This window comes from Biomphalaria glabrata, chromosome 8 (genome assembly GCF_947242115.1).
Source record: "Biomphalaria glabrata chromosome 8, xgBioGlab47.1, whole genome shotgun sequence".
NCBI classification, from domain to species: domain Eukaryota; kingdom Metazoa; phylum Mollusca; class Gastropoda; family Planorbidae; genus Biomphalaria; species Biomphalaria glabrata.
The window spans coordinates 11,799,135-11,824,682 of record NC_074718.1 but is presented as its reverse complement, the minus strand read 5'-3'; the positions used below and the strand labels follow the sequence as shown (position 1 = coordinate 11,824,682).

The 25,548-nt window shown below is 35.2% G+C and overlaps 2 protein-coding genes across 2 annotated transcripts; one reads left to right on the top strand and one right to left on the bottom strand.

Moving 5' to 3' along the window:
* Positions 1 to 7,294: 7,294 nt before the first annotated feature.
* LOC106060836 (uncharacterized) lies at positions 7,295 to 16,994 on the top strand. Its single transcript, XM_013218845.2, has 5 exons — positions 7,295 to 7,508; positions 9,944 to 10,136; positions 11,588 to 11,724; positions 15,443 to 15,608; positions 15,934 to 16,994. Exons 1-5 carry the CDS (start codon positions 7,484 to 7,486, stop codon positions 16,085 to 16,087), a joined length of 675 nt encoding a protein of 224 aa, XP_013074299.2. The 5' UTR covers positions 7,295 to 7,483; the 3' UTR covers positions 16,088 to 16,994.
* LOC106060835 (beta-sarcoglycan-like) lies at positions 14,349 to 23,505 on the bottom strand. The gene is made up of 8 exons (XM_013218843.2): positions 23,048 to 23,505; positions 21,453 to 21,528; positions 20,946 to 21,097; positions 19,526 to 19,646; positions 18,845 to 19,036; positions 17,793 to 17,987; positions 17,075 to 17,212; positions 14,349 to 16,502 (listed from the first exon to the last, which is right to left on the bottom strand). Exons 2-8 carry the CDS (start codon positions 21,489 to 21,491, stop codon positions 16,287 to 16,289), a joined length of 1,053 nt encoding a protein of 350 aa, XP_013074297.2. The 5' UTR covers positions 21,492 to 21,528; positions 23,048 to 23,505; the 3' UTR covers positions 14,349 to 16,286.
* Between the last annotated feature and the right edge of the window lie 2,043 nt (positions 23,506 to 25,548).

The following is a 25,548-nucleotide window of genomic DNA, read 5'->3' as shown; positions in this document are numbered from 1 at the left end:
AACCTATATATCTAGATAAAAATCTAGATGTGTGTGCATGTGCCAAGCTAAAGTAAAAATTTCTCACAATGGGCTAATCATGGAAATAATAGTTCCATGGGCTAATCACATCCGAATGCCTAAGAGTCAACTTCCGAAATGACTAAAATACAGAAAGCTATGCAAAGAAAACTTTCCTCAATATAGAATCAATTTAAGACCTTTTTGGAAAAAAAAAGTTTGAACAACACAAAATACACACAGGTTTCCTATAAAGAATATGCAATCAGCACCTCTAAAGGCTCTAACCCTGAAAATACCTTAACATCTATCTTTTTGTTGTGTATAATGGAATTTCTCGCTTTGCAGGAAATAGATCTAGAATAGCCGATAGAAAGACAAAATTTCAAGACAAGCAATGAAACTTTGAAAGTTTTTGAAAGTATATATGCAAACGAAGCTGAATCAGGTCCAACTTATTTTAATCCATATAACTACATAAAGTAAACAAAAAAATAAATATAAATAAATCCCTAATTGTTGCTGATCGTCCAGGTCAGAAAACCGTTTCTTTTGTTCTTCTCCTCATTGAACCAACTCCTAGAAGCTTTTTTTTTTTTTATTTCTTTGCGAAGTGACATTGGTGTAATTATCTTCGTATGTTATCATGTCTCTAGGTGAAAATACCACTTCCATCTTTCCCTGTCTCAATTCTGACCTTCTCCAGCACTAGTATTGCTAGTCCTAATGTTTTGACACAAACGTAAGGGGATATCACTCGTTACCTCCTATGGGTCTCTACTTAAAGTGTCGGCTATGAACAAATTTTCTCCCCTAAAAAACCGAAATAGCGATAAGGACGTACCAAGGAGGCGCTGTGACTGAGCGGTAAAGCGCTTGACTTCCGAACCGGAGTCTAGGGTTCGAATCATTATGAAGACTGGGACTTTTAATTGCGGGATCTTTGGGTGCCCCTGAGTCCACCCCAGGTCTAATGGGTAGGTACCTGACATTAGTTGGGGAAAAGTAAAGGCGGGTTGTTCGTTGTGCTGGCCACATGACACCCTCGTTAACTGTAGGTCACAGAAACAGATGACCTTAACATCATCTTCCTTATAGATCACAAGGTCTGATAGGGGAACTTTATTTTATAGACGCATCATTTTATGAGACTATGTAGCCTTCTAAGAGCAGCGCTGAGATGTTTTTGAAGAATGTTTTCCAGTGGTTTATGATAATTTTGAACAATTACTGTCCTACCAGACGCTATAGAGGTACGACCACTGCCAATAATTCGTTTTCAATATGTGCCCACCTTTTCGATGTATCTGTTAATGATCTAGAAGCAGTGGCGTAGCATCAATGGCGCGAAGGGGTTCAAATGAACCCTGCTCAAGACCAATAGGGACACACAATGGCAGTTTAACTCTATCCATTTCTAATATAATTTACTCATTGTTATTACATATCTAACATACAGATCTAGATATTCAAGAAAAGCAATAAAACAAAGGAATTTAAACGCGATGATTATCATTGAGACCGATTTCTGCTTGACACTGATTTCTGCGCCAAACTGCGCTGGATGACCTAAGTTTAAGTAAAGTAAGCTAGTCGAAGAAGTGAATTGAATGTAATGACTCCACTACCAACAAAAGAACGCCCTACCTTGCTACGCCACTGTCTAGAAGCATAAGCTATCGGATCGTTCAGGGATAGCAATTTTGTTACTTCTAATTAGAAATCTCCTTGATTTTTCATTCCATTTCTTTGTTGCCTTCTTCACGATACCCAGATAAAGATAGAATTCTCCATTACGGACTGTTGGGGCTTTTTAAAAAAAAACAACTCGCAAACCGATAAGTCGAAATCTCGAGTTAAAGTTGTATACTTAATGGAATGATGGTGGTTTGATAGCCCTCACCAATTGTTGCCCCATGCGGTCAGTACTACCCGCACCTTGCTCGGTCGGCCTCTTCTCACAGTTGTCTAGTGTAGATGCAGCTGGCGCCTCTGCAACGCGTGCATAGAAAAAGTATATTGTTTGGGGTGACCGGTGATCTCATCCCCGGTCACTTCACCCCCGGTCATTTCATACCGAATTAAATATTTTTCTTATTCATTGTTTCATTGTGCTGTTAAGGCTTTGATTTTAAGCCCTTATTTCATCTAATATATAATATGATTATGTTGAATGCTTTTTGATATTTTTTGACAAGTTATATAGTGTTTTGCCTTCCACTTTACATTCTTGATGAGAAATCTTATAATGTATTGTAAATCTGATTGTGTACTTAGCTATAGCGCTTCTGTTGGATGCGGGGGATATTAAAATATTACCCTGTGCATGACGTAATGATCAAAGGCCAAGGTTTGGTGAAAGAAGTGGAAATCTTTTAAGAGATGAGAACGATTAGAATACTTATGATCATGCCACTGATAACTCCTGACGACCATCTCTCACCTAATTTTATTTTTCAATCTCATTTTTAGCCTTGAAATTTTTTATTTTTTTTTTTCTAATATAGTCTGACTTCACCCATCCTCAGGATATCATGGCGGCTGTATAAGTTTTGCTTTCATTGCCTTTAAACATAAAACACTGAACCATAATCTTCAAATACAAAAACAAAATGTAATAAAATACTCAGAAAGACACAAAGATAAAGGCACATTCCTCGTCCCATATGCTAGGACAAATTTGTACAAATGCTCCTTCTTCCTTAGTGCTATTAGAATATGGAATGGGTTGCTGAGCTAGCCAGGAAAACCAGTGACTTGGCAGAATTTAAGTCATTGTTTAATATGCATGACTGAATGCATGACGCGTAGGACGTAATCATCTTCTTTTTTGAAGTAACGTCTGTATTATATAAGATTAGATAAGATAAACATTAATGCCGTAGATTGTGTTATACGACTTTATAACACAATTTATTTCATATTTCTATCGATCTTACATGTAGGGCGTGACTCTCTCTCTCTCTCCCTCTCTCTCTCTCTCTCTCTTTCTCTCTCTCGATGTAAATTTTCCCACCCCACTATCTGATTGATTGGTGTAAATAAACACAAAAACACTTTTTACATGACCTCTATATTTATTAAATTTTTATCGTTTTTAATGGCCTATAATTTGATTCTTATCTAATGCATTACACTTTATGTCATGTAAATCAAAATGAATATATTAAATATTGCTTATTTCATGATTTTACAATTACTATTTGCATGGGCGTAGCCAGGATTTTTTTTCGGGGGGGGGTTTGGGGGTGGGGATTTTTTTTTCTCCCCCCCCCCCGACCCCGCGAATTTTTTTTTGTATATGTATTTATGTGTGTGTGTGTGTGTGTGTACATAATCTTTATTGCATTCTGACCCTTCATTCTTTCGGAAGACGTTTATTGTGCCCTAGAATAGGTTCTTCCATGAGTTAGTGGAAAAATTGTAGATTCCCCGCCAATACTAGCAAGGGGGTCTGCGGGAGCGCTAGGAGCTCCCCCAGCGCGGGGCGAAGCCCCGCCGCCAACCACTATTTCTGATATTGAAAGCCAACAAAATGCATATTCTGAGGTATCTACAGTGCATTTTCCTGCTATTAAAAAGTTTTATTTCAAAAATCTAATGTGTTATTCTTACTGACTTAGACCCTCCCGCGCCGTTTGGCACATATGCCGTCAAGCTGTTTCCATAAAATTGCAGATTCCCTGCCATTACTAGCAATGGGGCCTGGGGAGCGCTAGCGCGGGGCGAAGCCCCGCCGCCAAGCACTATTTCTGGTATTGAAAGCCAACAAAATGCATATTCTGAGGTATCTACAGTGCATTTCCCTGCTATTAAAATGTTTTATTTCAAAAACCTAATGTGCTATTCTTACTGACTTAGACCCTACCGCGCCGTTCGGAGCATTTGACGTCAAGCTGTTTCCGTAAAATTCTGTCACTAGTAATGTCTGAAGCCTCTTCCCACCTGCCATGAGGACCTCAATGAATGAGTGGCGTCAAGTTGTACAAGGATATCATTGCAACTCTTCTTATGCGTAATTCATTTTGTCGGAGAACATGTCCCGCAAACCTCATGCGTCGCTCTCTCACAATCTTACTAAAGGGTCGACTCCCAGTTCGGCATAGGATTTCCTTGATTTAAACCCGATCTCTATAACTGACTACTAAAATCTGTCTTAGCCATCTTTGTTGAGCCACATTTAGTGTTTTTCAATTTCGGCAGATGACTATTCACTACACTTTATTAAGGGAGCCCTGCCAATGGTAAAAATGTGTAACCACTCTTGAATACGCTCTTGGAATTAAGTGACTGTAGTTTGCTTTAGATTTTATATCGAAAAGAGAAGTTTTATCGTCAAAATCATCTTTTGGGGGTTTTCCACCTCAAAATGCTCTGTAGGGGGATCTTAAACTCAAAATCATCTGGAGGGGTTTTAAACTTTAAACAAACGCCATCTGTAGAAGAGGGGTTTAAACTCAAAACCCCTGATTGGATTGGCTACGCTCAAATAATTTTAGTGTGTAATTTCCTTTTTTTTATATTGAAGAGGTATTTTTAGCATTAAACCCCTCTGAATGGGGGTTTAAACTCAAAACCCCTTTTGGCAACGCTCATAGCATTTTGAGTGCGTAATTTGCTTTTTTTTCTTACACTGAAGATGTATTTTTTAGCCTCAAACCCCCCTGGAGGGGGGTTTAAACTCAAAACCCCTTTGACTACACTCAAAACATTTTGAGTGTATAATTTGCTTTGTTTTTATTATTAAAGAGGTATTTTTTACCTTCAAACCCCGCTGAAGTGGGGTTTAAACTAAAAACTAAGTCAAAACCCATTTAGCTACGCACATAACATTTTGAGTGCGTAATTAACTTTTTTTTTTATATTGAAGAGGGGGTTTATCGTAAATTTTGGAGGGGGTTTTAAAATCAAAATCTCCCTTAACTGTGCTCTTGGAATTAGGGGATTTTCGTTTGCATTTTTGTTTTGTTTTATAGAAGAGGGGGGGTTAACTGCAAAAACCCCAAGTAGGGGGTTTAAAACTCAAAACCCCTGGTAGGGGGTTTTAAACTCAAAACCCCCTGGTTAGGGGTTTTAAACTCAAAACCCCATTGGTTGTGCTGGGGCAATTGATGGTCTAGTATTAAAATCTCTCCTAAAATAAACAAAATCAAAGCAAAAAATCATTCACTAAATTCCGATCCCACCCCCAAGGGGGGGATTTCATTTCGGGGGGGGTTTGAACCCCAACCCCCCCCCCTGGCTACGCCCATGACTATTTGTTAGATAAAATGATGAAATGACCAGGGGATGAAATGACCGGGGATGAAATGACCAGGGGATAAAATGACAGGGGATGAAGTGACCGGGAACCATTGTATGGGGCATGCCTAATGTACCATAACACTGTCTAAATCCCCCCTCCCTTCAAAAAAATTGACCTATTGAAGTCTCGTATAAATAGGGCTACGAATATCACACATTTAGAACCCTTTTTGCACATGATTTCGTATTTAGGTAGCTGGATACACCCAAGGTCCCAAGCTGGCGTGAAAGATTATAACAAGGTAGCCGCACCAACTGAGACGTCAGGTTTTGTTAAATACCAGGATATTGGACACACGGTGACCCAGCTTGACCTGTCGAGCTCTGCGCGTTCAGTTCGGGCAGATTACCTTTTGTTTGTTTAAAAAGACCTGTTTGTTAAAAACATGATGACCAGCCTTTAAACTTCGGAAAAGTACAGAGCCGGGAATGCTACTGGTGAGATTGTCTAATTGCTACACTAAAATAAAATTTTGGCTAACTTTAAAACTGAACTTCAAACTGTGCATTATCAGGTAGACTAACTCGAACGCCTAAATTGAGTGACTGCGATCTTTATGTAACTCGTAATGCACCGTAACTGGCTATGGCGCCAAATCCATAATACTACAAGTTTTATCAGGGAATAAGTATGAGATAACGGGGGGGGGATATATTAACTGCATGTACATAATTTTGACACCATCCACTCTTCCTCCACCAGCATTTTGTTGTACACATTAAGTTGCTGAATCACCTTTTTTATGTACTTAAATTGTAAAATCCAAATATATGTCGTATATGATTTTTTTTTCTTTTTGCCAGTGATATCTTGTTCTTCTTGAAACTGTTAGGAAGAGTTAAGCCTTCGGCTCTTGGAACTCTAGGCCAGCAAAAGCGATCAAGAGCTCCCTCTCACCGGCCTGAATGAGAACAGTGTACACTGTTTTGTCTTGCGGGGGGGGGGGGGTCACACTCGCGGCCAAAGACCGCGTACACAGGGACCCACTCCATTTTCCTTTTCTATACCAGGCTAAACCATGCTGGACACGCCAATTATGTAACAGCCCCTTGAAGAACGGTGCCTGGATTGTGACAAGGTTGTTGGGGCTTTTTTTACAACTCCGCACAGTGCAATGAGGATGCTCTCGCATAAACAATCAAGTATTTAACGTGTTGCTTGAGATTCAGTTAACTGCGATAATAACAAATAACATTCATGCAATCTTCCAGTCAGATTTTTAGCAACAAAATGTTGATGGATAAGTCAGTGTATGACTAACACTCTTTTTTAAAAAATGGACCCATAGGCCTATATTTGCTCCTTTGCACTCAAGTTGCCAATTTGTATCGTTGAAAAATAAAATTTTCTATCTACATAAAAGCATATTAGATGAAGCTTCGTGTAATAGTTCAAGTATACCTATTCAAAACGAGAATGCCTACAAGTCCACCTACCTCTAATGTGACAACCTGGCAATAATTGGTGTAAGGTCAAAGCTATTGGTCGTTGTGCTGACCACATTACATACTCGTTAACCGAAGCCATAGAAACAGCGGCTTTGCATCATCTACCCTTTGGAGATTAACAATGCAGAATGACACACCTCCCTATTTTCTTAAACACAAATAAATGGCAAGATGTCTTTCAGGAAATGTAGACATAATGAAATATAAATGTCAGTTTGGTCGGATGGCTTCTTGGTCTTGTGGTATGCGCTATGGACTATCGTTTCGATAGTCCCGGGTTTGAACCCTTCCCGCCGCCTACCCCACCGTTCTGCGGGAGGTTTGGGCTAGGATGTAATAGAGATAAAAGATAACTTGGGTAATCGAATAAAGTGTGGGTGGAATTTAGGGAGAAACCACCAAAACTAAGTTGTTATTTCGATTTTGAGAGTAAATACACTTTACCAAACAAACAATTGACTGTTTACTCGCCATTTTAAACCCAGCAGACGAGAGAGATCTAACACTTTGCCGTCGTGTTTTCTTCTTCCACAAACATATACAGGAAAGTTGGTTTAAAAAAAAAAAAGGAAATAGCCTTAAACACAGAAGGCCGGAACAGTTCAGTATTTAAAAAGAAAATGTTCATGGATTTCCGTAATTTACTTAGCTATTATTGACCCTAAAACATCAGTTACTTTTTAAACGATTTCTTTCACTTAGGGCCTAATTACTGTGGTTCACTCTCACCATGAAGCTGTGTTGGTTCTATACAGGTTAGTAAACATATATAGTGTGATTAGTGATATGTCTAATCTGGATCTGAGAGTTTGTATTGATCAGAGGACTGCTTGAGTAGCCTATTTCTGTGCGCGTAGTGTTTGACAGACGTACAGATCAAGACTTACACAAGATTGAAGTAACAATGAATAGACCAAGTCATCTGCCGTAGATCTAATACGAATGTTAAGTTCAGAAAAGGAAAGGTATGGTCTCAGTCACTATAACGTTCAAGATGTTATTCACTATGAAAACCTAGCATCAACTGTCTATCTATGCCTTTGGATTAATGTCGTCATAATTGTGCGTTCACTAGCGATCACCTAAAGTGCATCTCTACAATATATAGGCTAAATTTAGTTTAGTGATAAAAACTTAGAATTTTTTATTCTATTTCTGTAAATTCGCAATAATTTTTTTAAAATTATTATTTGATTACATTTCTATCATAAGATTTTAATTTTATTGTTTGTTTTTAACACGTATCAAAGACAATATAGCCATAAAGAAGATGCAATTATAAAGAATACAATATTTTATTTCATACATTTTTTTGCAGCCAGCGAAAGGGGAAAGGACGCTATTAGTTTTGTGTGACCTGTCAGTCCGTCCGCCCCGTTTAGATCTCAGAAACTAGAGGAGAAAATGAAAATCGAACATCATGATATTTTAAATCATTCAAAGTTCTAATGCAACGGCAACGTTTTTCTTTTCTGAAAGCGAAATGTCTAATTTTTAAATGAATTATGCAAGCAGTTTTTTCATTAAAAAAAAAACACCATTTTTATAAACATTCACTATTAATAGTAACAAAGCACATTTATGCAAATGGTTTTAGACTTTTGATCAAAAAATAATTCTTTTTTACAATTGTATTTCTAAGCTATGTAATTTCTGAGTCCACCTAACTCTAATGGGTACCTGACTTTAGTTGGTGAAAGTAAAGGCGCTTCTTCGTTGTGCTGGCGATCTAACACCCTGCTCGTTAACCTTTGGCCAAAGAAACAGATGACCTTAACATCATCTGCCCTATAGATCGGAAGGTCTGAAAGGGGAACTTTAGTTTTTAAGTGTTATTTAAGTATAATGTTTATTAGCGAAAACCAATGGTTCAATGGCAGGAATCTTTAACAGAGGTCACCTACTCTCTTCAAGCTTTAATATAAATGCACTTAATAATGATAATAATTCTAAAAGCATATCATAGGCCTTTTAGTGAAATAGAGTAACCTGCTTGTAAATTTAATCTCATTTCCCTTACTCCCATATCTTATAGGCCTATTTTGCATATTTAGTTACAAATATTTTTGGAAATGATGAGGCTCTGGGCTTTGCACTGTCGTAAAACTGACCCTGTTAAATCATGTAAAGCAGAATGAAAACTGGATCGAAATTATTACAACAAATAATTAATATCTTCAGTGGCCTACTCTTAAGCATTATTTAAATTAGCTAAGCCTAACTGACACTTTTTTACTCTATGTCGTAAGCGTATCTGTTATATGGTTTAGTTGTGCTGTTACTTTAGTTTAGACTTTAGACGGACTTACTGACTTATTCCTATGAGCCCATCACCTCTATGTACTGGACAACTTTCTTCATCTGCTCCCATGTCATTCCAGTATCCCCAGCTTCGCTGATGACTGACCTCTTCCAAATTTGTTTGGGCCTGCCCACTTTCCTCTTTCCTTGTGGATTCCAACCAAGTCCTGCCTTGCAGATGGTTTTCGCAGGGTGTGTCCTATCCAGCTCCATTTTCGATTTCTATAATCTTGGACTATGGGTTTTTGCTTGGTTCTCTCCACCAATTTGACAATTGATTATCTTTTCGGGCCAACGAATTCCCAATATATGGCTTTGGCAATCGGCGAAGGTCTGGAGTTTTTCCATATTTGTTTTTGTTTTTTTTTTTTTGTGACTCTCTTGTATAACTTAACGTTTGTGTAAAGATTCGTATCTTGTTCTGTAAAGACAGAACGGTGACTCCGGAGCGCCAGATGACTTGAAAAGCGGTAAAGGAAAAGCTAACTTTATTAATGCCACATTGCCACGTACATCGTCATCCGTTCCACAGTCTTAGCTAACCCTACTTCAGAACACAAAGCAAATCAAAAATATCCTAAACTTTGTCCATATTATTGTTATACCAGTCAGAGATTATAGATTTAGAATTTACCACGATCACTGTAGCCTACACTCTGTTTGACTGCAGAGAAAATGAACACTCTTCCTTCTGGCTTTAATCTTTAGGATTTAAATGTGGTTACATTTTTTTTAGGGATTGCGTGGTAATATGTGACGTCCTGTAATCACTGTAAGCTATTCAGTTGCCACAATGATGTTTATTTGTTAGTAGCTTGAATATACAAATACTTCTTTAAAAAAATATGTAAAAAAAAAATAATAAATCGTCCTTTGTATCTGCCAACAGCTATTCTCACATTGCTGATTGGGGCCCCTGGGAGGTGCACAACTATCTGGAATGACATCCTGTTGTGCGTGAACAGTCTTGACAATCACACTACTCCGAGTGAGGTCAACACCACTGCCAACAATGGTACATCAGAAATGGATCAGATAGATAAACAGTTTTCAATGATGAAACTATTCTCCATCATTTGCGGGTATGTTTACGACTGAAAACACATTCATATTTTACTAGCAGGCCTATAAGTTGTTTTTTTTTTTCTGGGGGGGGGGGGTCAAATCTCGTTCAAAAATGAGATTTTGAATTTCACCATCCAACTTTATTGGGTACCTGAGATTAGTAGGAGAAAAATAAAGGCAGTTGGTCGTTATTCACACATGACGCCCTCGTTTACCGTGGGCCACAGCAATCGATGACCTTTACTTTGTCTGCCCGTAGATCGCAACGTCTGAAAGATGAACTTGACTTTCTCTCTAGCGAAAATAAAATAGTGGATTCAGTCTTCGTTTTATCACCGAGCTGTTCTTTTTATTTTTCCACCGGTCTTTCAATATGGACATTGGAAATATGGTTTAGTAAATTCTTAATAGCTTATTCCAGTGTTTCCCAAACTTGTTCCTGGATGGAACATTTGGCACATTCTAAAAAATTAGCGAAACACTTTCGCTTATTTTTTTTAGAGAGATAAATTCACTTGATGGCCTACAGTAATTCGTGGAACACCTATTCAGGCTTCGCGAAACAAAGTTTGAGAAACACTGGCTTATTCAAACAGTTTAGTAATCTTTTCGTACAACACTCCATGTACGGCAATAAAACGTATAAATAAATCTCTATTTACAATGATTCACCGCCTTTCTAAATTTGGTGTGGCATACAAACGGTAATACATAATAGGGCCTACAGATTAATATAAATCTGATGGAAGACATTAGAAACAGGGAGAGGAAATTAGAGAAGAAATTTTTTAAAAGCCATATTGATAGTTCACTATATGAACATACCGAGCACCCCAGTCCAACTAAAGTAGCCTGACAGTGACTCAGTTATGTGTGTCCTAGAACCCCAGTCTAACTAATGTAACTAATATAACTCTGTCTCGTTCTAGAACCCCAGTCTAACTAATGTAACTAATATAACTCTGTCTCGTTCTAGAACCCCAGTCTAACTAATGTAACTGATATAACTCTGTCTCGTTCTAGAACCCCAGTCTAACTAATGTAACTGATATAACTCTGTCTCGTTCTAGAACCCCAGTCTAACTAATGTAACTGATATAACTCTGTCTCGTTCTAGAACCCCAGTCTAACTAATGTAACTAATATAACTCTGTCTCGTTCTAGAACCCCAGTCTAACTAATGTAACTGATATAACTCTGTCTCGTTCTAGAACCCCAGTCTAACTAATGTAACTGATATAACTCTGTCTCGTTCTAGAACCCCAGTCTAACTAATGTAACTGATATAACTCTGTCTCGTTCTAGAACCCCAGTCTAACTAATGTAACTGATATAACTCTGTCTCGTTCTAGAACCCCAGTCTAACTAATGTAACTGATATAACTCTGTCTCGTTCTAGAACCCCAGTCTAACTAATGTAACTGATATAAATGTCTCATTTACGTGTGTCCTATATTTGTATCCACAGCAACAGGAATGCATTCGTCCGGTGCCTGGACACAAGTTTGAAGCAGAGCAGCGACAGTATGGCTCAGATCATTGGCTCCTTCTTTGACCCCAAGATGGTCACAAAGGCTTATGATAGCCTTTGCGCTAATATATCAGGTAGATCTAAAAAGTTGGTGATTACCCTTTCTTTTAGCGCTCATTTTAGCTATCATTGTCGTGAATGCGAATTTTGCTACAAATTTGTTGGTAATGTAATGAAATAGCCCATTTTCACCCTAAAGTTGCACCCCTTGAATTACAGGCTGCCTGTGGTCTATTTATAGATTCTTTTTTCGCCGTCTACGTGTGTCCTCGGCAGCGGATTTCCTTTTGGTCTCAATTGTGTATACCGCGGCCTTTGTAAGTGATCTCCAGCTGTCTCGTTCCGAAGTCGCTTGCAACCAGATGCTTTCTTCAGTCAGCTAATGCAAGTTGGCGCCTAAGCTGGTCTTCAATGTGTTTCCCAATGCGTTTCCGTGGGGCACCTCTGTTACGCCGACCACCTTTCAGCTCCCTAAAAAAAGACTGCCTTTGACATACGATCGTCCCCAAAACGGGATACGTGCCGTGCACAGCGTAACTATCGAACTATAAGCAATCCCTCTATACTGTCCATTCGCAAGAACATCTCTGTTTGTAGTGCGGTCTTGACACTGATTGTACATGATGGAGCGCAAACGTTCAAGAAGTCGTAGTTGATGTCGGTATAGTAGCCATGTCTCAGATCCATATAGAAGGGTTGAGAGAGAACCACTGCTTGGTAGACACTGATTTTTGCAGGCAGGAGAAGCTATTTATTTCAGAACACTCACCATTGGAGGCGTCCTAAAGCACCACTGGCCCTGGCCAGAGGGTTATTAATTTGCCTTGAAAGCGATGAGCCATTTAATACTATGAATACTTCCCTGATTTGTGAAGTGGTCTACCACGTTAAGGGTACCAAATTGCATTAGTTCAGGAACAAAAGTCAGATTATTTGCAGACGATTGCATAATATATAGAACAATAAAAACAACACAAGACACAGATATTTTACAAAGAGAATTAGATGAATTACAGAAATGGGAATCAAATTGGAGTATGTCTTTCCACCCAGAAAAATGTCAGTTGTTAAGAGTAACAAAAAAACTAAAACAAATTAATTCCACTTATCTTATTCATGGCAAACCAGTAACACAGACTAAAAACGCAAAATACCTAGGTGTTATAATAAATGAAAAACTGTCATGGAATCCACATATTGATGAAACTACAAAAAAAATCAAACAAAGCATTAGGATTTATTAAAAGAAATTTCTATAAATCTAATAAGAACATAAAACTAAAATGTTATTTAACCTTGGTTAGGCCAATAATAGAATATGCATCCTCTGTTTGGGACCCCTCAACTCAAGAAAACATTAAGAAACTAGAACAGACACAAAATAGAGCAGTGCGATTCATAACAAACGAATATTCACATTTGACTAGAGTAACACCTTTAGTAAAATCACTAAATTTAGAAAGCCTTCAGGACAGAAGGCTCAAAAGTAAAGTAGCAATAATACATAAAACACTGAACTATAATCTTCAAATACAAAAACAAAATTTAATAAAATACTCTGAAAGACACAAAGATAAAGGCACATTCCTCGTCCCATATGCTAGGACAAATTTGTACAAATACTCCTTCTTCCCTAGTGCTATTAGAGCATGGAATGGGTTGCCTGAGCTAGCCAGGAAAACCAGTGACTTGGCAGAATTTAAGTCACTGGTTAATATGCATGACTAAATGCATGACGCGTAGGACGTAATCATCTTCTTTTTTGAAGTAACGTCTGTATTATATAAGATAAGATAAGGGTGTGATACACAGTGATCTTTGGGACTGAGTAGATTTTATTTGGCGACTTCTGGAACATGACTTCTGTTTTTCTAAGGTTAATTGTTAAACCAAAAAGAGGCGGTAGCGTACGCAAATTCGTTGACCGCGAACTGTAGCCTATATAGACTTGTATAAACTAGGCATTTACAATTATTCTGATAGGAGCACTACAAGCAGATGATGGGTTATTCTTAATATATTAAAGATTATACTTTTCATAAAGCACATTTCTTTAAATAAAAGGCTATAACAGTATAACCTGTTATAGAAACTACACTCAAATAAGACTCGTGACTATTATTTATTTGTATGCAAGCACAGCTGTAAGATATTTCTAAATTGCTATTTTTTTAAAAATATTCTCACCTCTCCTCATCTCTAACAAGACGACATATTATGTTGTGATTCAATATGCCCATGCTATTGCATGAACTTCTTGTATATGGTACAATGTAGACAATTTGCCTGAAAGGTAATTCTTACTTATTTGTATATGGTACGTTGCTGAAGATGCTAATTTGAGAGACTAATAGGTGTTACAAATTGAGACTCCAGATTCAATTACTATTCTTAAATTTGTGACTACACGTTGACAATGTGAATTATACGTAACTTTTAAGTTTCAATAGCATGTTCCAATGTTGAAACTGCAAGTCAACGGCATATTATGGAATGTAGTCTTAAAACGTACACAACGAGCCATGGATTTGTGTGTTGTGACTAGTTACCTCCCCTTTCTTTGATCTTTTTTTTAAAAATGTGTTGTCAAGTACATCACCATGTATTTATAGAATATCTTTGTTTGTAACATTTAATTTAATGCATTATAAAAGATAAAATGTTTTAACAAAAGTAAAGAAAACAAAGTGCCAAGGTATACAAAAATATATAGTTTATAGTTCCAGATGATCTTCAAACGGTAAGAGTATTTGGTAACCGAATATTTAAATACCATCGCATCTGTCTACAAAGGTTGCCTGAAATATTGCAACTCACCAATAGCAAAGTGCTCTACTACAAAACATGTCTTTTGCATTTTTAAATATGGAGGACTAGACTACAAATCATCAATAAGTATATTATAGGCCTACAGCAAAATAATTAGCAGACAAAGGCTATAAATTATAAAACAATTTTTTAAGGTTCAGTGGTCATACATAAATTATAGATTCTAGTTCCATCATGGTATCTATAGAAACATGAGATGTGGTGGAGAGGCTAAGTACGTTTGAGCTTGGCTTGGTTACCTATCAAGGCAGCTCGAGGTTCGACAACAGACTCGAGCAGAGTTGTGTTTACTGAGCGCCTAAAAACCTTCTCCCAATTTATAAGAGCTATTTTTAAAAAAAAGTGTCTGAAAACAGTCTATACGGGCAGAAATGTACCTTAGTAAACAATTGTATTTCAAGCCAAGAACAGTAGAAGTGGATGTGATTTTTAATAAGGATTTAGCCTAAGATCAAAGTCTATTGAGAAACATGAAAGATGTAATAATATATACTTGCATTAGGCCTTGTTGAACTGTGGGCTAAGCAAATGAGTCAACTGTAATTCACTTGCTTCTCTTGGTGAGAAAATCAATTTAAATAAAGGATAAGAATAATTCTGAACATTTATGTATAAAAAATGATACTAATGTTAATGAAACAATTTTTAATGGTTCATTGATCAAACATAAATAGATCCATCTTTGTGTCTACTCAAGAGACTTGATGAGACTGCTGTCTTTGAAACTCCAAAGTCACTATATCAAAGCAATGCTAAATGAAACAATTGTTATAGATACACATGAAAATGTATAAGTGTAAAATATATATTTATGTATAAAATATATAGTAGGCTACATGTGTTTAATATGATTATATTATCCGAATAATATAGATATCACTGTTTTGGCTAAAGCAGTTATCTATTTAAAGCATGACAATAAATTCATCATTAATTTGGCATTCAATTTTTGAAACACCCCAGCTATAGAGCAGGCAGGCAGTGATGTCCTCAGTTGTCTATCAAAGGTGAAAATGACCCACTGCCAGAGTGAACTTGCTGATTATTTCTTCTACATGGGTGTTGTCAAAAAATTTGCACCTCCTTCAGAACAACTATCAAAGTCTACCATGGAAACATTATTATGCAGGTACAAAAAAATTAATGAGTGAATATATATTTAGAATAATTATTAACTTAAAAAAAAAAGATACATTGTATATTAAATAAGATGTTATTTGAATTGGCTTTTTTTTTTAAATTATTATGATTGCATAGATTTAAACACTGCCATTTAAGTTTTGGTAGTAGAATGCATAGTAGTATATATATGAAATCCCACAAAATAAAAAGCTAAATACATCACAACTTTAAGTATGTTATAAATAAAATGAATATAAATATTACATAAACACTACAGTTTGCATAAACACAGCTCCAATGAAATTTACAACTCTTTTTCTATTCTTATACAGTGTGATATTCCAACGGCGTCAGTGTGAAGTCCTAGCTCTACGTCAATGTAGTGCTAATTTGGCTAATGTTATGGAACAGTTCTACAGACAAACCCAGCCAGGGGCTTGCGCCAACTTTAATAAAGAAATATCCGATGAGAACAATGTCCAGTGACATTTGGCAAGAATACACAGACAAAAATTGCTGCACTTTTTTCTTAAGGGCTTCATTGACAATTCAACAATATTAGGAACATCAGATCTAAATCTCACTAGACAGGCAGAAACGCCTATCAATATGTATCATTCCTTTTTTTTAATGCAATAAAAAAAAAACACGAACATAAGTTATTTTAAAAAAAATTTAAGATCTATCAGACACTGTTCCCACACAATTTCTGAAGCTGTCCCAGATCGACATCTAAACAGGTTATTCCTGGTTTATTCACTCGAACTTTAAACACTCGACCAGATGCACAAACACATAATTTGTAGGTCAGGTTTTTGTAGTCTGCAGCATTAGAAGTGTTCACTTTTGGTAGTTCTTTGCCAAGGAACATTCCATGAGATGTTTTGATGGTAGTAGAAGACTAGGGGAAAAAAAATACATTTTTATTTTATTAAAAAAATTTCTGCTTTGCATTTTCTTAAAATCTAATTAAATATTTAAAAAAAAACTCTATAACAGTCCCACTGAGGACATTATAAAAACATATTTTGTATCATTGCTTAAACAATATTTGATATGATTAAGTTAAGAAATTAAGAGACAGTTTTCTAGATTGAATGATTTCAGCTATTCTTTAATTTGTTGAAAGCAAATCTAAACTTGTTAATTAACAAACAATTTAATTTTGAAAATTTGGGAGGTTTAAGTTAATCATCATAATTATCAAAAAAATGATAATACGTTTTGTTTAAAGGCATGTTGGTAAATTATGAGAAGAGGAAATAAGAAAAATGAGAACCCAAATTAACACTTTAATACATTGATTTTTAGTTATTAGAATCACCAGTTTCCTAGTCATGTGAAACATTGCAGTCAGTCTTAATCTTTGGAATTAAAGACATTGCCATTATCACCAGCTTCTATTTAATACTGTTTAAAATAAAATGATTGAAATATATAAACCATCAGTATTATAGCAATTCCATAGACTACCTGTGAGATGATGTTGACTGTCTGTGCTTGAATATCTATGGTCTTCAAAGAGCTGATGGCTAAGTCTTCAGTGGCTGAAATATTCACCCCTCTGACAGATTCTAATGACAAATCTTTATAGTCTTGTCTGCTGGAAATCTATAAGCAAAAATAAATATATGATCTTACTGACATTGATTCCTTGATCAATTCTAACAATTAGTGTCAGTATAATCCCTGTCACAGAATTTAACTAAACCATTTATGTTAGTTAAACATTATTAAGGATGAGATATACTTAAATGGATGCTTGTGCATAGGTGAGAGTATTAAAGGTAATCTGCAAGTGTACATTTTGAAACAAGATAATTAAGTAAATATATTTATATCTAACTTAATTAATGCTGCTTACTAAATAAATTGTTGCTTACTAAATATTAATTTTAAAAAGAAAACTTTGCAACAGAAACAAAAAATTGCTTTTGTAGGCAATTGACTTTATGTAATATTCATGCTGCATTCATCAAAAAATTGTTTCAAAAGAAAGCTTTTCAATTTTTTTGCAGAACAATTATTTTGCTGAATGAACAGATATTTAGAGGCTTAGTGTAATATAGGTGCATTAATCAAACATTAATAAATCAAGCTAGGACCTACAAGCTGTGTAGCCTCTAATTCGCCTTCTTTTATGGACAAACTATATTCTGTAGAAAAGCAACAATACAGTGACATATCTTACCTTCTTGGCAGTGACCTGATCGGCAGAGAGATTAAGGATTAGATCATGTGCTGTGAGAGAGGCTAGGTTTGTGGAGAACCAGTCAGTGGCATTGCTTGTCTTCACAGAGAAGTTGTTGGTTACTACAGTGATCACATTCTTCTCTAGAATAACTGAAGCCTTCCTCTTTGAAGAGTTTCTGACTTTCACCTCTAACTGTAAGTGAAAACAATGTAAAAAAAATCATACAAATAATACTGAGCACACGAGACATACATTATTTCAACACAGAAATATTAAACATCTCAACAACAATGACTCAATCTGTTTCTGGATAGGCAGGCTTAAGTGAAAACTTAAACATGACTAATTAACCTCATAAGCATTTTAAACACATGTAAAGCCTTCTCAAAATTCAGAGAACTTTTGTATTTTCAACTTAGGACTTAGTATGATAATATGTCATCGAGTCACCCAACTCTGTTAGATACATGATATAAGTTGTAAAAAATAATGCCAGATCATTGTCATGGCTATAAGACAACTTCATTAGCTATTGTCCATTGAAATGGGTGAGATTTAAATCATCTGCCCCATGGATCACAAAATCTGATAGGAGAATTAAAAAAAAACAAGGGATTTTTATATCTCTTTGGCTCACACAGTATTGACATTGTTGTCAAAAAAAAGGCTTTGTAATTTAGAGCCCACAATTTTCTTCACTCTTCAATAAATATCCTCTTTGTGACCAAGAAAGTATTAATTGGATAGCTGGTATAGTATAAAAAACTTTATCAGTAAGGGCATCGGAAGAAATAATGATTGCAATTCAGTTTCCAAAATGGTGTGCCCACTTTTTGTTTGAAATTGATTAACTATATTTTCAAAAACCAAAATGTTATAAAATGTATAATCCTTTTTTAAAACACAGTGATGGATACAAAAAATGGAATATGGCATATAGTCAATGATCAAAGAGGGAACCCCATATTCTTTTGGAGGGGTGCTTATAGCAATTGCAATTCCAAAATTTTTATCAACGAACATTCTGCCTAAGTTTAAGTATAAATTACCTTAGCATTAGGTGCTTCAATGCTTAAATTATTGTCATATGTAGCTCCCAGAGGTGCATCCACCATTGACATGGTATAAATGCTTGCTTTGTCTAACACTCGAAGGAAATCTCGACCTTGTATCATGGTCATTTCTAAGCTGGTCAGTCCATTGTGAGTCATACCAAGAATATACAGAAGCAATGCTGTAATCTGAAATATATTAGTAGACCAGCAAGATTTTACATGCTCTTAGCTGAACTTTAAAAAAAAAAAAATTTGATAAAATGAAAGTTTACTGGTATATGACTTGATTTGAAGAGAGATCTTAAATTAATTTCATAAATTAAAAATAAAATGTAAGAAAATATTATAAGGTAAATTTTATAATGTAGAAGAAAATAATATATTTTAAAGAAACTATTATTTTATATCATTTATAAATTTTATTATATTATTTTTATTTTCTAAGAAGAGTTTAATAAATTCATTTTTAAAATAAATATATTATATTCACCTTCGGCACATACTCTTATAGTAGGATTCAGCTTCCACTCACAGAGTTGGTAAGATTTATTTTACAGTATTATTATTATTATATTATATTATTAGTAAGGCTTAAATTACATCCATATTTTTCTTTACACAGTAAGGTTCAACTTAGAATCATAGAGCTCTGTAAGTAATTATAATTTAACTTACAGCCATATTAAGAACTGCAACAATCATTAATCCTGCAAGGACACAATAAAGAAAATAACGCTTGCGACCCCTGATTCCCGCTCGGTGTAAAGCATCCTCCTCAACTGGAACAAATCCAGCTCTGTGCCAAAATTAAAACGTAAAAACAAATTACAATGTTTAAATGTCACAAAATATCAACATTTTGAAAAGTTCAATCATGAGTCTATATAAGTTATAGGCTTTCTTTTTTGCAGATATTTCATACTCAGTTTATTGTGTAATTTGTCACTATATTTGTTTACAAATTTTTTATCATTGAATGGAAAAACTAATGTTATAATCAAATAGAACTAGCTGCTGTTTTGTGACTTACAACTTTGTAAAAAAAAGTTAAGTTAAATGTATTAATTCTGTTGTGTGATTTGGTTTAAGACTTTTGGAATTTTTGTATAGTTCACTGAGGCACATTCTTGCAGCAGTCTATTGATTGTTTCCTTTGTGTGCAAGTCTCACCTAATCAAAGGGTTTGTCAGTTTGTAAAATGTTTGACATCAGTGTTTCCCAAACTTTTTTCCTTAACAGAATGCATTCGCACATTCTAAGTATTTAGCGCAACACTTTCCTTTTTTACAGAGATAAATTAATTCAATAGTTCATGGGTCACCTATTCAGGCTTGGTAGAACATTAGGGTTCTTCAGAACACAGTTTGGGAAACACTGTTTTTAGTGTTTTACATGTTCCTTCAGAGTTGAAGCTAATGTACGTCCTAGCCTGAACGTCCTGCAGAATGATGGGGGATGGCAGGGTATGAACCTGGGACTATCAAAACCACCAAACGACAGTCCAATGCACATACAACACAAGCAGGCAGCCATAGCCATAGTCATGTGAAACACTACACTCATCGATAATCTTCAGAATCATAGACATTATTATTATTATTATTAATGAGTATGATGAAACAGTAAGATCTGTTTTTCATATAAATTGTAACAGCATAGATCCAAATTTTGTCATTCTAAAGTTTACAATGTTTATCAATGTTAAGCTAAACATAATGTTCTGAACAAGATTAATACGAAAAAAGTTTGGTCATGTGATTAGTTACAACACATGCTCATTAATTTATGAACTAGAAAACCAGCATCAGATTATTTGCCCTCTAAAAACCATATCAGTAAATGGAGAGTTTGGAAATGTGCTGAAAAGATAGAAAATGCCATTAACATGACTGGCATGAAAAGAAGAAGGGCTGGCCAATCATTACAAATAACAGAGTGTGAAATGATAATTAAATTTGAAGGCTAGTAAGTAAACTAATTCATAAACTGACAACAGCAGCAAATTGCAATAATATCCCTGCATCTGCAAATTCTGACCTGTAAGAAAATTTCAGTTAAAAAGTGGAAGCCATCAGAATAATACACTAAAAACAACCTGAAATTACTGTTGTGTGTTGCATTGACTTGTCTTTTTCGAGCTGCTTTAGCCCTCATTGACAGTGTTGATGCTCCTATTGCACCCACAGACATTGGAGAGCGTGGATCAGACCTCATCCCTATAGTTGATACATCTCCTGTACTCACTCCCTAAAGCATATAAGAGACACAAATTAGACAACTCAGTATTTATTTAGTGGTAAACAATCATATTTACAACATTGCAGTCAAGTTGTTCATACAACAACAAACTAGTTCAATGGGGTTCAACATTTTATAAATGTTTGCTGTTTTCCCTGTACAAGGCAGTGATCCCTCTGGTAAAATTCAACAATAATTAGCTGCATGACAGATAACTATAGGTTTTTTAAAGTAGTACTACTCATCTAATTTCACAAAAGCCTGCAATAACAATAACTTCTGTGACTACGTAGTGTTTGCTTAACTCTACTGCATTAAAATTCTACATCTATCAGCATTTAATCTTGATTATATTGTTCTTTACCTCCAAAGCCATGGTTGATCTTGTTTGTGATGTATTCATTAGCCTCTACCTTGCTTTTTTGGACTTCTTCTTGGAACTGCCATGTCAAAAATAATATATACATTTTTACACATTTAGATCTAGGTCTATCTATTAGATAGGTGTAGGAGTTAATTCATCTACTTTTTTGAAGGAACTTCTGTATTTTCCTAAGAAATAAATCTGTATCTCTGTTTTAGCCCATAAATAGGCTTATAAATTCTATATATAGATTATAATCTATAGTCTACATTTTGATAATCATAAAGCTCCAAAATCTATGCTCTAGACCAGTGTTTCCCAAAGTGGGGTGCGCATACCCCAGGGGTACAGGAAGACTTTGGAAGGGGTACGCATTGCACGACCTTATTAAATATACAGATTTAAAAAAACAAAACAAATGTATTATGTTTAGATAATTAATATTAATTATTAATAATTTTGAATTCACATTAATATTTTTAAATTTTATATTTGTACAAACCGGTGTTATTTTTAATTTTAAATAGAAATTTAGAAAGATCAGGAAATGAAAAGGTTCAATTAAGACAGAGTGAGTCACTTACAAATTCACAAAATAAGTCCACTTATGAATACATAATTGTAAGAATTTATAGTTGTTGTTGTACCAATATGGCAATAGACAGTTGTTTTAAAGTTTTGCCATGTGGAGAGGAAGGTCATTTATTACATGCCCTAAATTATGCATTTGCCAGCCTTTATTAGTTCACACAACAGGAGAATATATCTTTAATGCTATGAACAAATTATGCCAGAGAACAATATTGATTGGAATAGGTGTGTTGGAAAAATCACAGATGGAGCAAAAATAATAGCAAGAATTAATAATTTTAAAGGACTTGTTGCATGAATTCAACATCTTGCCCTAAATGTCATATCCACACATTGTTGTGTACACAGAGAGGCTTGGGCAGCATGTAAAATACCCATTGATCTAAACAAAGTTTTGGACGAAAGCATGAAAATAAATGAAAATTACATTGAAAACCATCCTTTGGATTGCATTCTCTAATTTAAACTGCCTAATCACCTTATTGCTACAAGGAAAAGTTTTACTGTCAAGATAAAGTGAACGCTGCCATTGCAAAACTACATTTATGGCAAAAGAGAGTTGGAAATTGAGAAGTAGACTTTTTTCCCTCTCTTCATAAGTTTATAACAAATTGGGCTACAACATTGATGCTGATACTCTGAAATGCATAACACAGCATTTGTACAGTTTGAAAATAAGCTTCAAAAAAATATTTCCATGATTTAAACAAATAATATTGAATGGATAACATTTAACATTAACACAACATCCATGATAGAAAGTTGGGAGGGGGGAGGGGTACTCAGTGTTACTAAAATTATATAAGGGGTACACATAAGTCAAAAGTTTAGGAAACACTGCTCTGGATGATCTAGAATATCTAGACTATGTCTTAGTACACTACGTTAATCTATTGGCCCTAATAGGCATACTCGTCATTTCAAATATTAGTTCTACAATATCTTTTATCTAGATCTATGATTCTATGTCAAGTATGTGTCAATAAACTAAAATTGTGACTTACCAGCGATGCATTTATTGTTTAGATAGATCTAGAGATCTTGATTCCATGATGAAATTTTGGAACCATTTTTATACTACATACTGTACGAGAGATCTAGATCTACTCATCTAGAATCTAAATAGATCTAGATTAGTTGATTAGATTTAGACTAGAGGTAGACCTAGAACTTAAGAATTCGCCTAGATCTAGCCTCTAGGTCTAGATCTAGTCCTAGACTCTATTGACTATATCTAAAATTTTAGTAGAATAGTCAATAGGCCTATAGTTAAGACACGTCACAGAAATCTTAGTATTTTCTGTATTCAGACAGTCATGTATCTGTATATATTCAAGCTCTGTGTTCTTTCACATGTTAAACTATATCTAGAGTCGACTGGATTGGTAAATAATGGCCGAATGACCTGGCTGAACTATAAGCTATTTTTGGGGTAATGTAAAGCACATGAACGAGTGTGCGCGTGCAGGCGTGAGCACTGATGCAAGGGAGAAAACTTCCGAACAGAACTAGTCTAGAGGTGTAACACAAGCTTTTAATTAGACTTTTAACGGAAACCCCATAATACCGGTACCAGGGCCGGTCTTAGATAATTAGAGGCCCTATGCGAAATGAATTAGGTGGCCCCATATGAAATAGAACAATAAAACAAAAACAGCAATAATGGCAATTAAGTTTTAGTTTGCGCTTTTTTTTACATTGGTGGGTTAAATTAGCTCAGGGTGTCCCTCCCTCTCCCCATCAGCTTTCTCCAGACGTTTCCCAATAAACACTATCGTTGGTTTGTTCTTTTTGCAGATTACTTACTTTCATTGATTGATACACAAATGTAAAATGGCTCAAATGAGTGTCAATTCTATTAGGCCTATAAAATCCCATTGTTTGGTATTTATATTCAATAGATATTGCATATTTTATAATGTAAGTTTATTAAAATTAGAAACAGCCTAACATCACTTGAGCATGTTTCCTTTGTTCATGGGCGCCCGTAAGATTTTTTGCATGCGGGTGCAAGTTGCCACCTATGGCTCAAAGTCGTAGCTTCACTTTCTTATTACAAAGAATATTAAAGAAAGGAACTGGTGACCCCCCCCCCCATCCAATGCGATATTAAATGCACTGTAAATACTTGTCTATGAAATAAAAAAAACAACAACAAAGTACTGTACACGTTGTTTTAAGTTTATCCAACGGTCGATCAAACAAAAACTGCAAACGTTGACTGTGGCTGTGTAAATGAATGACAAGACGAATATTTGAGACTGACTCAAGTCCGTTCAGCAGACAACATTAAGTTTATTTACAACATAATAATAATAATATACTGCACTCCTTGTTAGTGCTACAAGTCAAGAAATAATAATCCTATCCGCATAACAGCGGTATCAAAAGTATCAATCACGTCCGCATCTCAGCGGGTAACAATAAGAACAATTACTACTAGTGACACTGGAGCTTCGACTATAGATATCCATTGAAATACGAATAATACCTTAATATTCAATAAGAACATTATGAAATCAACTCTCAAATATTATTAATCAACAATGACTAGTCCTTCGACTTTCATGCTATATGCATATATATACAAGTGTCCAGGAAGAAACGTCCAACCTTCCTGTACCGGGAGCAAGACCTTACTGACTTGACTGAACTCCAAGTCAACTTTTCATTCTACTTCCTGTTTTCTACATCAGGAATTCCACGTGTCTTTTAAACTCTTAACATGACGTGAACTTAAGATCATGCAATGTCAACTAAGACTGTGACATTACGCCCTTTCCCTCAAAAAAGATTTTGCCAAAAATCTTTCAAAATTTAAGTATCAATACAATTATGTGTATAGTCACATCTTTTGAGAAAAATAATTTATACAAATGTACAATGTGTGCTATAATCTCTTGCACATGTCTTATCATGCTATCAAAAAATTTGATGAGACCAATATGTTGTCTCATTTGACTTCACAATTTGAAAAAAATATTTGTCTGTGTAGACAGTACTCATAGTTGTCAACATTACTCAAAAAGCAAGTGTTTCTTCTTTACACAAAATTTCAAAGTAAATTCTCAATTTATCAAAAGAATGCTTTCAATATTAATTTTACAACAGAGTGAGCAGCCATGGAAAATGCTCGTATACAAATATACTTAGTTTATCCAATCAAGTTACATAATCAAATGAAAAATATTGACAATGGTTACATGGTCAAATGAAAAAATATTGACAATTTTCTTTAAAATAAATCAGTGCAAGTGAAATATCTCTATAATAAATATTTATGTTGTCTCAATGGTTTGTGTACGGAAATAATGACAATGTTTTGACAATGCAACTAAATCATGAAAGTCAAGAAAATATATTCTTCAATGATGATTTATGGGGAACGTCTAAATCATCAAAGTCATAAGCATATTAAAGCGTGAAGGTCGTTATCATGATATTCATTTGGCTCATATGTCTTACTGTGAACTCAAGTTGCTTTAACATATGTATAAGTTACAAT